Source organism: Eumetopias jubatus, unplaced genomic scaffold (assembly GCF_037043125.1).
Source record: "Eumetopias jubatus isolate StellerSeaLion01/CBP00866 unplaced genomic scaffold, mEumJub1_p1.0 scaffold_1, whole genome shotgun sequence".
In the NCBI taxonomy this organism is placed as follows: Eukaryota; Metazoa; Chordata; class Mammalia; order Carnivora; family Otariidae; genus Eumetopias; species Eumetopias jubatus.
In genome coordinates this window covers 141,403,887-141,422,331 of record NW_028274807.1, presented here as the reverse complement: position 1 = coordinate 141,422,331, position 18,445 = coordinate 141,403,887, and the positions used below count along the sequence as shown (strand labels likewise).

Here is an 18,445-nt window from a genome sequence, read left to right as displayed (position 1 = left end):
AACGACAGATGTTGGCGAGGATGTGGAGAAAGGGGAACCCTCCTACACCGTTGGTGGGAATGCAAGCTGGTGCAGCCACTGTGGAAAACAGTATGGAGGTTCCTCAAAAAGTTGAAAATAGAGCTACCCTATGACCCAGCAATTGCACTAGTGGGTATTTACCCCAAAGATACAAATGTAGTGATCCGAAGGGGCATAAGACCCCAATGTTTATAGCAGCAATGTCCACAATAGCCAAACCATGGAAAGAGCCCAGATGTCCTTTGAAAGATGAATGGATAAAGATGTGGTGTATATATATATACAATGGAATGTTACTCAGCCATCAAAAAAAATGCAATCTTGCCATTTGCAATGACGTGGATGGAACTAGAAGGTATCATGCTAAGCGAAATAAGTCAATCAGAGAAAGACAATTATCATATGATCTCACTCATATGTGGAATGTAAGGAACAAAACAGAGGATTATAGGGGAAGAGAGGAAAAAATAAAACAAGATGAAATTAGAGAGGGAGACAAACCATAAGAGACTCTTAATCATAGGAAACAAATTGAGGGTTGCTGGAGAGGACGAGGGTGGGGGAATGGAGTAACTGGGTGAGGGACATTATGGAGGGCATGTGATGTAATAAACACTGGGTATTATATAAGACTGATGAATCACTTACCTCTACTTCTGAAACCAATAAGACATTATATGTCAATTCACTGAATTTAAATTAAATAAAAAATAAATAAAAAGAGAAGATTTGGACACAGACATACACAGAGGGAAGACCATGTGAAGACACAAGGAGAGAGATGCATCTACAGGCCAAGGAGAAAGCCTCAGAAGAAATCAAGCTGCTGACAATCTAATCTGAGACTTCTAGCCTCAGAATTGTAAGAAATTAAATTTCTGTTATTTTTAAGCTATCCAGTCTGTGACGCCTTGTTATGGCAGCCCTAGCAAACTAATCATATAAAGGTATACAATTATATATAGATACAATAATTGGTATAATTGAGAGGTAGAATGATACAAAAACATTTTTTGCCTCATTTAATTATTTAGAAACTAGATAAATTAGATATTTAGATAATTTTAAAACCTAAAGGAGGCATACAGATCATGCTATAAGAATCTGAAATTACAAAAGTGCAAAATCCATAAATTACTTGGGCTTGAGGACTATAGATGGTTGAACTATTAAATTATCAATTGATATGAAAGTTACAAAGTCATATAGAAATACATCTACCATACCATTGTAAAAAAGTCTTTACAGATTATAAATAACACAATGTAAACTAACAAAAATATTTCAGTATTATTAATGTAAAAAGTTTGGTTCCAGGAAACTGACAAATCCCAAGTATAGTCACCAGAAGGTGGTGAGTTGGGTGCACCAGTCACCAGGGAAGGTGGAGTGTGAGAACGGAGCAGACGTCTAGCTGCTCTGTGGATGTTGAGTGGAGTTCTTTGGCTCTTGGACCTCTCTGAGTTAGGGAAAGGGTAGGTGGAAGGTCTGCCTAGCAGCCTTAAATCATGGAAGAGGAAGGGATAGAGGATTATAAATTGAGTCAGACTATGTGGAACCCAAAGCAGCCTAATACTTTGGAAAATTGGAAATGATAATGGAAAGTCAAGTAGAGGTTCAGGACCTAAATGAAGATGACTATCTAGTTACTGTCAGGTTCACATTACAGTATCATATTGCTATTTGGCAACCCTTATTGGGCTTAAGAGTGCTTAAGAGAAAACTTGGGTGGAGTTTATCTTTTAAACCTACATTGGAACTCTACATTTCTGAAGGAACTCACTCAAAACAAGAAGATTTCAATAGGCAAATAAATGACTAAAAATGAATGGTAGCTGTATTGGAGACTCCTAATTTATCAGAAATTAAGAAACAGTGGGTCCTCCAATGGATTAGAACTATTTAAAAAGAAATCAAACAGTGATTGTTACATTACATTTGTTGACTATCCTTTGTAAAACACAAGGGGCTCATGTGTACTACTAGGTGATTTGCACCTCACAAAAATTTTAATACCAAATTATAAGTAGCACCAATTCCATTCAATGTAAAACAATCACAGGATTACTAACACTTGAGATATGAAAGAAAAATATCTTGCAGTTATTATGTTTAAGATAAGCTTTTCTGACACAAATTCTGATACATCTTCTTTTACACAAAACCTACTGGGCCCGAGAGTATTCAATTTATATATTTTTATTTTTTATTTTTATTTTTTCTTAATAATACAGTATTTATTTGTCTTCCCTCTGTCAAACCCTGAGCCAACCACTTTCCCCAGGCTGTCTGGGGAGGTATAGGAAAAGTAACATACAGGGCAGACAAGACACGGGAGAAAGACCTATGGGAGGTGGAGATGGCTCCTTCACGTGGCGAAGAGGATGAGAAAGGCCAACATCAGGCAAAAGAGCCCCATGGCCTCCAAGAGGGCAAAGCCCAAAAATGGCGTAGGAGAAGAGCTGCTGCTTCAGAGAGGGATTCCTGGCATAACCATTGATGAGGCTCCCAAACACAGTCCCAATTCCAGCCCCAGAGTCAGCCACCCCTACCGTGGCAGCCCCAGCCCCAATGAACTTGGCGGCTGTGTTGATGTCCCTTGAAATGGGATGCTGGTTTGGAAGCTGCAGCTAGGAATTAAGTGAGGTCAGGGAATGTGGGGCTGCCAAGCTGCTGAGGCTCTTATAAGGTACCTCATCTGTCAGTGTCTCCGGTGGTTTTAGCACCACTGCAGACAGTGATCAGCTCAACAGCTGAGAGGTGCTCCTGACCAAGAAGGGGGTGGGGACGAACTTTGCACAGGTGTACATTTTCAGGGGATGAGGGGGCTGTGGCAGGAGAGCTGCTCCCAGTGCAGAGAAGACCCCGAGAGTATTAAATTTAAATTATTACTCTATAAAATACAAATAAAAATTTAAAAAATAAATAAAATATAAGTGAAAATAGAGATGACTCCTAAAAAGAATGAGATGCCAATAAAAGAAAAAAGCTTCTGTTCATTATTTAAAACATGTCATATTAGACAAAATATTGCATGCTGATTTACAGATGAATTATGAAAAGTATTGTCAAATGTTCAGGTAATTGGGGCACGTTAGTATTTCTTCAAGTGGTGCAAAGGAATTGTCTGACTTCTAGTTGTGTGTTTCAGGTAAAAAAGAATGTACCAAACTGCGGGAGAAGCTGAGGAGAGGCAACAGACGCAGAAAACATGATTACTTCCCTCCACGTGCTATATCCATTATTTTCTGACTCAGTGTGATTGAAGAAGGCTGATGTTCACTTTTTGCTTTTACTCTGATCTCTTTTTGCGTTCCAAAACTGTCAACAATGATAGTGCATTGTGCACTTCTACTTCCTGATTTTTCACGTTCATATTGATGAGAAATTCTGAAATGTTGTCTTGTGGGCTTAAAAGTGGAGAGGGAGAGTAAGAGTAGGCAAACCAATGGGAAGGTATTAGAATTACAAGGAAAGTTGTGTGATTAATTTTAGAATCTGGGGGTCGTGGGAGGTAAAATGTACACATACAACAAAGACAAATAGGCATCAGGTGTTGGAATCCACTTGGGGGAAAGGGGAAATTTGGGCACAACAAGTAGCTTCAAGAGGAGTGCAAATATATCATGAAGAAACTGATCTCATACACATTTCTCATCCAATGGAAATGATCTTTAATAAGAGCTACTGCCTTCAGAAGTTGAAGCTTAAGCATGATTTTAGTTGTGTATTTATACTTAATGAGAAGTACATGACTGTTATTTTCAAACTATGGTTTGGATGTTTAAGAGGAGAGCTAATTTTACTTGGGCCTCATTCTTAATCTGTGGGAAACAAAATGGATGAGTTAGAATCATCACTAACTGAATGCTGTATTTGCCACAAAATCCCTAAGCTGTACCTAACTACAGGGGGCTTATAGGAAGAGGCAATTCCCCATCCCCACCCTCCCCCCCAACACATTATAAGTATATTAATCCACAGATAAAAGAATGCACATAAGGAGTAATCAAATAATATTTTATAAGACTGAAAGGATCTACAGAAATCTCAATTTATAAATTTTAATACTATATCTAAAATGTATCACTGCATTGGTTTGTTAAAGGCATATTTTACTACTAAATTGTTTATACTATAGCACCTTAGAATGCAAATATATTTTCTATAAATTAATTTTCATATTTACAAAAAAGCTTTGTAAAATGTGTAAATATGCCCAAGGTAGTTACTTTCAACAGAAGCCTAGTTTCTGCTTGACAATGTATCTGCCCCTACTAGTGGAGATATGCACCATTATTTTTTACTTTTAACTTCTATGCTCTTTCTAGCTCAATACAATGCTATCTGATCATTTTTTTTATAAAATTAAGGCTGCTTAGGGATGCCTGGGTGGCTCAGTCGTTAAGCGTCTGCCTTCGGCTCAGGTCATGATCCCAGGGTCCTGGGATCGAGTCCCACATCGGGCTCCTTGCTCAGTGAGGAGCCTGCTTCTCCCTCTCCCTCCTTTGTTCCCCCTGCTTGTGCTCTCTCTCTCTGACAAATAAATAAAATAAAAATCTTTAAAAAAAATTGCTTTCTCTTTAAAAAAAAAATTAAAGCTGCTTAACATGAAGATAGCTTTTCTCTTCTCTCTTCTCCCCACCATCAGCACAAACAGACATAGCATAACCCAAAGGCAAGAGGCTGCATATGTACTTTTATAAGTATATAAGTGTGTGCTAGCTCACAGTGTGGAGGTAAACGTAACTATTGTAATTTGATTTTCCACGGACCTTGCCCATAGACAAAGTGCTTTCTCTTGACAATTTTTTATTTTTATTATATAAATAGGCATTTCTAGATTCTCTATCAGTCTCTCTTTAGCTTTTTAAAGCTTTATTAGAGAAGGTCAGCTGTTCTGGGAAAGAATAACTTGGGATGTTGATAAGATTGAGTTTCTGAGCCTTCAAAGTTGGGTGTAAGGCCATGGGCTAATGAGAACTGACCCAGATAATGCAACCTGCTAAGTGTCTCTACAGCCAGCTAGCTGTAGAGCTTTCCACTTGAAACTTCAATGTCTTTAATACTGTTTAATTAAGAACTGATGTTTGACTGTGTTTGGTGGGTTAATTCTAGCTTGACATTCTGCTATTGCAATTTCTCCTGTTATCATCTTTCTATGTATCTGTAGCACTGAATATGAAATATAACTAGATTTGAGTTTTTTAATATTTTAAGGCTATATTTTAAGCCTGTGCTCAACTATACTTAGTTCATAAAGAAAAATACATATTAGTACTTAGCCAAATGCATTCTATTCTTTCCAAATAGCAAGAAGTAGATACAGCTGCATTTTGCAGGTATTTTGATGGTCCTAATCATAGATTAGAGATAATTTAGGGCCTGGAGTAAAACATGTTTCATTTGTATTTCAAGTCCTAATCCTCAGTTACAAGCACAAAACTGCAAAAGAAATTCCTAATCAGATTTCTAACATAATATACCAGATATAGTGACAAGAAACAAATACATTTCTTGAATTAGTGAATATACAAACTCTCTGCTTTCAAAATAATAATTTTATATCTGAAAAATGACATGGACTACAAATACTTTCATAAGTAACCCCATAAAATAAGCATTCATATTCATGTCTTTTAAGATATTTGTTTTTACAGGGCACCTGGGTGGCTCAGATGGTTAAGCGTCTGCCTTCGGCTCAGGTCATGATCCCAGGGTCCTGGGATCGAGTCCCGCATCGGGCTCCCTGCTCCTTTGGAGCCTGCTTTTCCCTCTGCTTCTTTCTCTCTCTCTCTCCCTCTGTCTCTCATGAATAAATAAATAAAATCTTTAAAAAAAAAGATATTTGTTTTTACATAGCTATCTAGTTCCTCTTCATGCCCATCCTAATTATTTTACAAAAGAAAATAATATTTTTAATATTTAAATAAATAATATGTATATATTTACAACATTTCACATTTGATCTCTAGAAAAGTCCTCAGTAGCAAAAGGTACATATCTCAGAGAGATTTCCACATTTGCAAAGATATTAAACGTATTAGTTTGCTAAAGCTGCCATAGAAAAATACCACAGAGTGAGTGGCTTAAACAACAGAAACTTACTTTCTCATAGTTTTGGAGGCTTTGAGTCTAAGATCAATAGGTCAGCAGGGGTGGTTTCTCTCGAAGCCTCTCCTTGGCTACCTTCCTGCTATGCCTTCACAGAGTTTTTCCTCTGTGCATGTGCATCCCTGGTGCCTCTTTGTGTATCCAAATTTCCTCTTCTTATAAGAATACCAGTCAGATTGGTGTAGGGCCCACCCTAATGACCTATTTTCATTTAACCACCTCTTTAAAGGTCCTGATTCCAAATACAGTCACTTCTGAGGTTTCAGCTTTAAAGTATCTCTTTTGGGAAACACGATTCAGCCCACAATAGTAAGTGACAGAACAATAACACAAATGTAGGTTTGATTTGAAGGCCTCTTGTCTGTGTGTGCACGCGCCTCTGTACATGTGATGTGTTACAGTAAGTCCATCACAGTCTCTCTATGAAAGCAAACATTTTATATTCTTCATGGAGAACAGCTGTATGTGAATGAAAACAAGGTAATATGACCCAGAGTATGCCAGCTTTGAGAATGTTAAGTAGGAGAATATAATGTAAAATAGCAAGGGATTCTAGGAAGATAGTAGCAATGGTGTTAGGGTTTTAGAATCTCCTGAAATTTTCCCGAAAGTACAGGTAGAACAAACTATAATAGCACAGTCAAATCTGACACACATCTATAACAAAACTAAGTGATAAGCTATCCACAGAAACTACCAAAATAGAAGCAGGCAAGTACAAACTATTGACAGGTCCAAGACCCACATATTACTAGCATCTGTATGAGGGAAAGCTGGTGGTGGGGGGGGAGGCAACCAGGGATCTGATGGATTTGTGAAATAAGAACCTCAAAACCGTAAGGAGTACTTACTGAAAAGTGCAGCAGGTCAACATGAGCACAGCAGCCAAAACTGCGAGGTGGATAGCAACAAAACCTGAAGTTATTGGAGCTGTCTGGGCTCTGTGAACACTTAAAACTAACCAACAAGAAGCCTTTCCAGGACAAAAGCTTACACTGATGAGAAGCTGCTGGGAGTATAAACCCAATCAAAGAAGAAAGGATCAATATGAATAAAGGATAGAGAAGGTACAAATAAAAGTGGGGATACAACGCCAAAAGCACCATCCATGAAAAAAAGATTGGTAAGTGGGATTTCATTAAAATTAAAAATGTCTGCTCTGTGAAAGATACTAGTAAGAGAATGAGAAGATAAGCCACAGACTGAGAGAAAATATCTGCAAAACACCTATCTGATAAAGGACTGGTATCCAAAATATACAAAGAACTCTTAAGCTCTACAATAAGAAAGTGAACCACTCAACTAAAAGATAGGCAAGAGACCTGAGCAGACATCTCACCAAAGAAGATATACAGATGACAAATAAGAATATTAAAAGATGTTCCACATCATATGTCATCCTGGAAATGCAAATTAAAACAACCATGTATGTCCATGAAAATACATAGAGGAAACTTAAATGCCTATTACTAAGTGAGAGAAGCCAATCTGAAAAGGCTACATATTGTGATTACAATACAGCATTCTGGAAAAGGCAAAACTATGGACATAGTATAAAGAGCCCCAGTTGCCAGGGGGTGGTGGGAGGGATGAATAGGTGAAACAGAGGAGATTTTTAAGCCAGTGAAACTATTCTGTATGATACTATAATGGCGAATACATGTCATTATACATTTGTCAAAACCTATAGAATGTACAGCACAAAGAGTGAATCCTAATGATTCACTATGGATTTCGGTCAACAATGATGGGTAAATGCTGATTCATAGATTGTAAGAAATGTGCCACACTGATTTGGGATGTTGATGGTATATGAGGTTGTGTGGGGCAAGGGGGGAGATATGTGAAGACCCTGCACTTTCCATTCAATTTTGCTGCAAACTTAAAACTGCTCTAGAAAATAAAGTTTATTAGTTAAAATATGGAAATAATTTAATTTTAAAATTTAAAAAATAAAATTAGAGAAGGAAAAAAGCTAGGAAATCTCAGACAACAAGTTCATACTTTTGATACTCGGAGAAAATAATAGAATAAGGGGCTCTGGGTATGTGATTCAGACAAAAAAGCTAAAGCAAATCTATTCTGCAGATTCCAGTTCTGGACAAGTTGAGGTAGACTCAATTCTCTATATTCCTCCCACTAAGAACGCCAAAAATTCCTCAGTATTATACATCAAATAAACATAAGAAGATTCTTAAAGATGAAGAGAAGATAAACCAGAGCAGGGCCTCAAGACCTGAAGAATGACATGGCAGTGAGTTCTCTCAGTGCTCTTTTTGCCTCATATACCCTAGACTGGGTGCTAAAGAAGCCAGCAACCCAGAGACACCAATGGATGCAAAGGAACAAAAACTCCATATGAAGCCTACTCTTTCTAGTCATAGGACCAGGATAGGATAGGGGCAACCTGGCAAGACAGAAAACTTTAAAGCAATAGCTGCTTTTTTCCCAGCCAAATACCATGGAAAAATCTACAGATTCCCATCTCTATCCTTATCAACAAAGGCCAAGTGGTGAGCCTGGACTTCAACCCACCCAGCAGTAATAAAGCCCCCACTTCCTCCCCACTCAGATAGTGGTAGAGGAGGACTACCGGGAAGTTGGAATTTTTATCATCTTCCAGAATTAACATGATTCTCCCTCCATGGTATCAGTGGAGGTGAGTAACAAGGTATCCGTACTTCTCCCAGCCAAGTTGGTGAGTGAGGAGGCTGAACTCTCATCCCTGCCCAGCAGTAATGAGGCACCCCTCCCTTTCCAGAGAGTAAGTGGAGGCTGAGTAGAAAAGTTAGACTTCCACTCCCATCTGGCAAGAAGGAACAAGACGGGGGCACCTGGGTGGCTCAGTCGTTAAGCGTCTGCCTTCGGCTCAGGTCATGATCCCAGGGTCCTGGGATCAAGCCCCGCATCGGGCTGCCTGCTCCGTGGGAAGCCTGCTTCTCCCTCTCCCTCTGACCCTGCTTGTGTTCCCTCTCTCGCTGTGTCACTCTCTGTAAAATAAATAAATAAAATCTTTAAAAAAAAAAAGAAGGAACAAGAGGTTCCCTCATATCTCTCCAGTGCAGTAGTAGGGGCAGCCTGCTAAAACAGATTTAAATAAGATCCCAAATGAGAAAAAAAAATAGAAAATCTAACAAATTAAAAAAGATATAGAGAGAACCAAATGGAAATGTTACACCTGCAAATACAATAACTAAAACAAAAAGCTCAATGGATAGTCACAATAGCAGAATGAATATGAAAGAGGCAAGAATCAGTGAACTTAAAACAGAAATGATCCAATCTGAACAACAGAGATAAAACAGACTGAAAAAAACCTCTTCTTAAAGAATAGAATTCATTTCATATAAAAGTACAAAAGAGATTCAGTAGGTGTCCCTCCAAAGCAGCTTGTGCCCTGATACACTCTGCAAGCAACCCCAACAGGGACTGGCGCCACTCCAAAATGACTTCTTCCCTGGGAGAGGGGAAGATAACCATACAAACCAGTGCACCCACAGTCCCAGTAGCCAAAACTTATAGCTGGAAGCACAGAGAGAATGAATGCCCTGTTGATCAGGCCAACTACAGCCCCAGCAGGGCGGACTGGGGGACAGGCCTCTGGTCTGACTGCTGACACCACCCAACCACAGGCCCACGGCAGCCCCAGACTGATCCCTCAATGGCATAAGGGCCAAACTCTGCTCAGTGTACCCACAACAAGCAAAGTGGGCCATTGCAGCCAACTGGACTAGAGGCAAACACAGCTCAGCCACAATAGTAGGGTGCAAGCAACCCATATAGGACCCACCCCTGGTTCTAGTGAACATGGGGCATTGCACTATGGGCCACCACAGGACCTCTTCTTCATAAGGCCACTACTTTCAAGATCAGGAGACATAGCTGACTTTTTTAATACACAGAAACAAAGAGAGTTAGATAAAATGAGGAGGAAGAGGAATATGTCACAAATGAAAGAACAGGACAAAACCATAGCAAAACAGCTAAATGAAAGAGATAAGTAATATGTATGATAAAGAATTCAAAGTAATGCTCATAAATATCCTCATTGGACAATAGACTTAAATTAGAGCTCAATAACAATAAGATATTTAGAAATCCCCAAATGTCAGGTAAAAATACATTTTTAACAGATCATTTGAAAGAAGACATCACACAGGAAATTAGTAAATATTTGAAACTGGTAATAAAACACAATATATCGAAATTTGTGGGATATAGCTAATGCTATGCTTAAAGAGAAATTTTTAGCTGTGGTTGCCTATATCAAGAGGAAAGAAAAGATTTAAATCAGTTACCTAAAGTTTCCAATTTAAGAAACTAGAAGAAAAAGAATTAGACCCCAAAATGTCAGGGAGATAATAATGATGAGATCAGGAAACAATAAATAAATTAGACAAACAGTAGAAAAAAAGTCGATTCTTTGAAAAGTTTTAAAAATTCATCAACTTAGCAAGACTGTAACTCAATAGTTTATTATGAAATAACAACAACTTTACCTTGGCCAATTCTGTAATTTTACCAAAACCAGGCTTCCAAGAGGGAGCTGTGAATAGACAATCTTAAATCCACTTTCATGAAGCTGAGCCTCTTCAGGAAAGTCTTCCTCAGAAATAGAGCACTTATTGTATCTTGAATCAGTGTTCATGAAGCAGTACCATGGTTTATTGTGATCAACCTTGGCTGCATCCTCACTTGACAACGATCTCCATTTCAAACAGCTTTCATTCTCACACTGAACCCACACTTTGTTTACATACATACTGTTTTCCGCTGAGGAATTCATTGCAGTGTGACAATATTCTACTATTGTCTTACCATCCAGTTGTTCTTTTTCCATAAACGCATTTAATCTGGAAAACAAATAAGAAAAAAAGAAGAAAGGTTCAAGAATATAAGGAAAGTTCAAACCAAAATCAGAGAAACAGCTCTTTGATACCTTCTTTGCCCATATCTTCTCTATCCCATAAAGACTATACATTTTGAACAATTTGTTTCCACCTACCCAGAAACAAAGGAACAAAATAGAAGCATCAATCACTCTGGGCATAAAATGCTCCAAAATTAAAAATAAATTTGTAATCACAAATAAAAATAAAAATAAGTATGACCATTTTTACAGAGAAAACTGAATCTAAGAAAAGTAATTTGTTTGCAGTCCCAGAGCTAGTATATGGTAGAGTCAGGATTTAAAGGCAGGAAGTTTGGTTCCAAATTCTGTGATCTTACCCGCTAAGCTTTATATATATATATATATATATATGAAATGAATATATATACTCATATGAAATGACTTGATGACCCCTTTCATTTTCTAATTCTGAGGAAAATCAAATGTAACAAAATATTTCACCATATGAACATTTGAAATCTGCTTTTAAAAACTAATCTTCTGCTTATATAGTTTTGCTTTTTATACATTAATTCAAGGAGTTTGAAAAAAGCATTTCTCAGTTTTTTATTATGAAAATTTTAAACATATAAAACATTAGAATTGTATGATTAAGCTCCCAACTTCTAGCTTCAATAATAACTGTGTGTATACTAAAAAATAATACAACTAAAATAAAGTAAAATTAATTAACTTATTTTGCAATAGAAACCTGTTTTAAAGAATGACTTCAATATACCATATTCACAAGTTAGCAAAACACTACTATCCAAGTATAAGCACCATTTAAAGAAGCTCTTAATTCATGAGTTAATCACATATTTAGAAACTCACTTATCATATTTCAGGGTCACCACAAATTGCTTTAGAAATTTGCCAATTTATGCCAATAGCCATAGTTCACAATTTTTTACCTGTTAATGTTGCTCGTATGACTGTATCCACAGAAAATAAACCTCAAAAAAACTATTCTACACATACAGAGACCCAACAATATTCACTGTGGCACTATTTATCATACCTAAAGAGTGGACAAATCTAAAAACATGAAGAACTAAATCTATTGGAAGAGAAATAAAAAATTTTGCTAATAATAGTCATGTAAATTTCTGGTTAATTATTTAGCTGGTGAGGAAATTTATGAGAAGCATGCCTGCAATTTAGATTGCATTTGAAGTGAACAGTTTTTTCCTCAATTCTCTGCGCCACTGGACAGTACAGAAGTTGTTGAGTTCAGACATTGGAGCCAAATTATGTGTGAACTCCTGGCTCTGTTATTCGCCAGCTGTCCCTGGGCAAGACATTATTTTGCATTTCACTTCACATTAGGTGTAAGTGTGTGTGTGTGTGTGTGTGTGTGTGTGTGTGTGTGTGTGTGTGTGTGTGTAGCAGTTTTGTTTATTTTCCATCCTTGTATCTTCTTTTACTGTGCTGCCTAAGACAGGTATAATATTGAATAGAAGTCATGATAGTAGACATCTTTTCCTAATTTCAAAGAGAATGCTTCTACTATTGGACTATATAGTCAAATACTTATATTTTTTGATAGAGACCATTGCCAGAAAATTTTTCCCTTCAATTACCAGTTTACTATGAGGATTTTTTGTTAATAATGAAGCACTGTTGAATTTCATTTATTGCTTTTCTGTATGTATTGAGGTAAACATAAAGATTTTTTAAGTCTATTAATTGGGTATGTTGTAATAATGAATTTATTAATGATAAATCATACTTTCATTCTAGGTAAACCCTACATGATCAAGTGTTATGAGATTTTTTAACATATACTGCTGTATTTAGTTTATTAACAGTTATTTAAGATTACATATATGTTTATAGATGAGATTGGTCTAATAATTGCAATTCTCTTTGCCTTTGTCTGGTTTTGATATCAAGATTAAAATAACCTCATAAAATGAAGTACAGAATGTCTCTCCTTTTATGTAAAGTTTGCCTAAGGGGGCAGTTCCCAATTCTGTCTTACTTTTAAGAATTCTGGTGTATCTACTATGTCTCTCATTATGTTTCTCTCCTTCACTCTGAAATTTATTTATATCTTCTTTTTCTTCATTTATCTTGTCAGTACTTTTTAAACACAAACAGAATTTGAGTCTTCCCATTTACTTTTTTAGAATCCTATTTAATTAATAGCTGCACTCTATTCTTTCCTTCCTCTACTTTCTTGGGCATTCTTTGTTGATCTTCCCTTTCTCGAGTTGGTGCTTGATTAAATTATTTTCAGTCTTTTTAAAATTAATTTTATTTAATTATGGTAAAAACACTTAACATGACATCTACCCTCTTAACAAGTTTTTAAGTGTATTATACAGTATCGTTGACCATAGGTACAACATTGTATAGCAGATCTCTATAACTTATTCATCTTGCTTAATTAAAACTTTATACCTGCTGATTCATAACTTCCCATCTCCCCTTTAACCCTACTCTTCGATTCTATGAATTTGACTATTTTAGATACCACATATAAATGGATTCATGCAGTATTTGTCTTTCTGTAACTGCTCATTTCACTTAGCATAATGGCCCCAACTTAATCCATATCCAATATTTTGCAGATTTTGCAAGGCTGAATAATATATTCCCTTGTAGGCTTTCTTCATCCATCCATCAATAGAAACTTAGGTTGTTTCCGTATCTTGGCTATTGTGAATAATGCTTCTATGATCATCGGAGTGCTAATTTGTCTTTGAGATCCTGATTTCAATTCTCTTAGATCAGTACCCAGAAGTGGGATTGCTGGATCCTATGGTAAGTTCTATTTTTTAACTTTTTGAGGAACCCCCCCCCCATACTGTTTTCCATAGCAGCTGCATCATTTTGCATTCCTACCAACTGTGTACAAGGTTCCAATTTCTCCACATTCTTGCCAACATTTATCTTTTAATTTTTTGATAATAGCCATCTTAAACAGGTTTGAGGTGATATGTAACTGTGGTTTTGATTTGCATTTCTGTGATGATTACTGATGTTGAGGATCTTTTCATACATCTGATGGCCATATTTATGTCTTCTTTGGAAAAATGTCTATTCAGGTCCTTTGCCCATTATAAATCCTGATTATTACTATTATTTCTATTAGTTGTAAGAGTTCCTTACATATCTTGGATATTAACTCCTTATTGAGTATATATTTTGCAAATGTTTCATTCTATTCTGTAAGTTGCCTTTTAAGTTTGTTGATGGTTTCCTTTGTTGTGCAGAAACATTGTAGTTTTATATAGTCTTACATATTTGGTTTTGATGTAAGATCCAAAAAAATCACTGACAAGACTAATCTCAATGATCTTCCCAAGTTTTTTTGTTTGTTTGTTTTTAAAGATTTTATTTATTTATTTGACAGAGAGAGAGAGATAGCGAGAGCAGGAACACAAGCAGGGGGAGTGGAAGAGGGAGAAGCAGGCTTCCTGCTGAGCAGGGAGCCCAATGTGGGGCTCGGTTCCAGGACCCTGAGATCATGACCGGAGCCGAAGGCAGATGCTTAATGACTGAGCCATCCAGGTGCCCCTCCCCTATGTTTTTTTTATAAGAGTTTTACAGTTTCAGGTCTCTAATTTGAATCTTTAGTCCTTTTTGAGTTGATTTTTGTGTATGGTATAAGGATCCAATTTTATTCTTTTGCATGTGACTATCCAATTTTCTAATACCATTTATTGAAGATGCTATCATTTCCCTATTGTGTATTCTTGATGCCTTTGTCAAAAATTAGTTGACTATATATATGTGGGTTTATTTCTGGGTTCTCTATTCTGTTCCATTGATCTGTGTGTATTTATGCCAAAACCATACTATTTTGATTACCATGGTTTTGTAATATAGTTTGAAATGAGGAGGTAAAATGCCTCCAACTTTGCACGTCTTGCTCAAAATTGTTTTAGCTATTTGGGGTCTTTTATGATTCCATATGAATTTTATGCCTGCTTTTTTCTATTTCTGTAAAAAATGACATTTGAATTTTGATAGGGATTGAGCTGAATGTGTGGATCACTTTGTGTACCAGGGACATTTTAACAATATTAATTCTTTCAATCCATGAACATGAGATATCTTGCCATTTATTTGTCTTCAATTTCTTTCAGAAATGTCTTATAATTTTCATTGTACAGATCTCTTACCTCCTTTGTTAAGTTTATTTTTAAGCATTTTATTCTTTTTGATGCAATTAGAAATGGGATTTTCTTAATTTCTTTTTCAGATAATTCGTTGTTAGCGTATAGAAATGCAACCAGTTTTTGTTTGATTTTGTATCCTGCAACTTTACTAAATTAATTCATTAGTTTTAACAGTTTTTGGGTGAAGTCCTTAGGATTTTCTATACATAAGATAATGTGTTCTGTAAACAAAGACAATTTTACTTTTTCCTTTCTGATATGGATGTCTTTTATTTCTTTTCCTTGCCTAATTGTGCTGGCTAGGATTTCCAGTACTAAGTTGAACAGAAGTGATGAGAGTGGATGCCTTTATCTTGTTCCTGATCTTGATCCTGATGAAAGCTTTTCATCAGTGAGTATGTTAGTTGTAAACTTGTTATATAAGACCTTTATTTTTTTGAGGTACATTCCTTCTATACCTAATCTGTTGAGAGTTATATCAAAGGTTGTTAAATTTTGTCAAATGCTTTCGCTGCATCTACTGAAATGATAATATGATTATTTTCTCCTCATTATGGCATGTTTATTGATTTGAATATGATGAACTACCTATGGACCTCAGAGATAAATCCAATTTGATCATGGTGTATAAAACTTTTAATATACTGCCAAATTCTCTTTAGTAGTATTTTGTTAAGAACTTTTGCATATATGTCCATCAGGGATATTGGCCTATAATTTTCTTTTCTTTTTTTTTTTTTTAAAGATTTTATTTATTTATTTGACAGAGTGATAAAGAGGGAGAGCAAGAGCACAAACAGGGGGAGCTGCAGGCAGAGGGAGAGGGAGAAGCAGGCTCCCCACTGAGCAGGGAGCCTGATATGGGACTCAATCCCAGAACCCTGGGATCACGACCTGAGCCAAAGGCAGATGCTTAACCAACTGAGCCTCCCAGGTGCCCTATAATTTTCTTTTCACATAATGTCCTTACCTGGCTTTAGTATCAGGGTAAAGCCGGCCTTGTAAAATGAGTTTGGAAGTGTTCCTCACTCTTCGATTGTTTTGGACGAGTTTGAGGATTGCCACTAATTCTTTAAACGTTTGGTAGAATTCACCAGTGAAGCCATCTGTTATTGGCCTTATCTTTGTTGAAAGAGTTTTGATTAGTGATTCAATTGCCTTGCATGTTATTGGTCTGTTCAAATATTCTATTTTTCCATAGTTTGTTCTTTTTAGATGGTGTGTTTCTAGGAATTTATCCATTCTAAGTTGTCCAGTTTGTTGGCATATAATTGTCCACCTTGTCTCTTATGGTCATTTGTATTTTTGTGGCATTATTTGTAACATCTCTTTCATTTCTGATTTTGAGTCTTCTCTCTTTTTCTCTGTTAGGCTAGCTAAAGTTTTGTCAATTTTATCTTTTAAGAAAACCAACTCATAGTTTCATTGATCTTTTCTATTATCTCTCTAATCTCTATTTCATTTATTTCTGCTCTGATATTTGTTATGTCCTCCTTCTACTAAATTCAGGCTTAGTTGTTCTTCCTTTCCTAGTTCCATGTGGTGTAAAGTTAGGTTGAGATCTTTGGTTTTCTGATGTAGACATTTATCACTATATACTTCCCTCTTAGATCTGCTTTTACTGCATTCCATAATTTTAGTGTTGTTTCCACTTTCATTTGCCTCAGATCCTTTTATATTTCTCCTTTAATGTCTTCTTTGACCCATTAGTTGTCCAGAAGGATGTTGTTTAATCTCCACATATTTGTGAATTTTCCAGTTTTTCTTGTTACTGATTTCTAGTCTCATATAATTGTGGTCAGCAAAGATGCCTGATGTGTTTTTATATTTGTTTAGACTGGTTTTGTGGCCTATTATTTATCCTAGAGAGCGTTCTGTGTGTATTCTGCTACTGTTGGATGGAATGTTCTGTATATATGTTAGATCTTTTTCATCTGAAGTATAGTTTAAGTCCAGTGTTTCCTTGATATTCTGTCTGATCTATCCACTGTTGAAAGTGGGATACTGAAGTTCCCTATTATTATTGTATTATCTATCTCTTCCTTTGTATTATCTATCTCTTCCTTCAGATTTGCTTAAGTTTGCTCTATATATTTAGATGCTCCAATATTGGGTGCATATATATATATATTTTTTTTTTTTTGAGAATGAGAGCACGTGTGTTGGGGGGAGGGGGCAGAGGGAGAGGGAGAGAGAGAGAATCATAAGCAGGCTCCACGCCCAGCTAAGAGCCTGATGTACAGATGGATATCATGACCTTGAGATCATGACTGAGACGAAATCAAGAGTTGGGACACTTAATCAACTGAGCCACCCAGACACCCCTTGGGTGCATAAATATTTTTAATTGTTATATCCTCTTGATGAATTGATCAGTTTATCATCATATAATGGCCTTTTTTGGTCTCTTTTTATAGTTTTTACTTAAAGTTTATTTTGTCAACATAATTATAGCTGCCTCCGCTCTCTTTCGGTTTCCATTTGCATGGAATATCTTTTTCCATCCCTTCACTTTCAGTCTACGATTGGAGAAATAGTTCATTTACATTTAAGGTAATTTTTGATAGGTAAAGCCTTTTGTTAATTCTTTTTTGGGTGTTTTGTAGATCCTTTGTTCTTTTCTTCCTCTCTTGCTCTCATCTTTTATGATTGATAATTTTCTGTAGTAGTATGCTTTGACTCCTTTCTTGACCTTTCATGTATCTACTACAGGTTTTTGCTTCGTGGTTACCATGAGGCTTACATAAAACATAACAGTCCATTTCAAGCTTATAACTTAACTTGGACAGCATACAAAAGGTCTACATGTTTACTCCTGGTCCCAATATGTTATGTTTTTGATGTCACAATTTACATCTTTTTAGTGTACCCATTAAAAAATTATTGTAGCTGTAGTCATTTTTAATACTTTTGTCTCTTAACCTTTATACTAGAGTTATATGTGATTTACACACCACTGTTATATATTAGAGCATTCTGAATTTGACTATTCACCTATCCCAGTGAATTTCATCCTTTCATGTTTTCATGTTACTAATTAGCACCCTTTCATTTCAGCTTGAAGAACTTCTTTTAGCATTTCTTGTAAGGCAAGTCTAGTGGTGATGAACTCCAACTTTTGTTTGTCCGGGACTATCTTTATTTCCCCTTCAGTTCTGAAGGACAATTTTGCCTGGCAAAGTATTCTTGGCTGGCAGTTCTTTTCTTTCTTTTTCTTTCTGAACTTTGACTGTTTCATCCTACTCCATCTGGCCTACAAGGTTTATGCTGAAAAATCTGCAGATGGTCT

The 18,445-nt window shown here is 36.3% G+C and overlaps 1 protein-coding gene and 1 pseudogene across 1 annotated transcript in view; both read right to left on the bottom strand.

Moving 5' to 3' along the window:
* ZCWPW2 (zinc finger CW-type and PWWP domain containing 2) overlaps positions 1–10,975 on the bottom strand; it is a 93,363-nt gene extending 82,388 nt beyond the window's left edge. The window contains exon 1 of the mRNA XM_028107165.1: positions 10,635–10,975. Coding sequence (XP_027962966.1) covers positions 10,635–10,975 — 341 coding nt within the window. The remainder of the gene's footprint in view (positions 1–10,634) is intronic.
* Positions 2,390–2,831, bottom strand: LOC114212348 (ATP synthase F(0) complex subunit C2, mitochondrial pseudogene; annotated as a pseudogene).
* Positions 10,976–18,445: the final 7,470 nt, after the last annotated feature.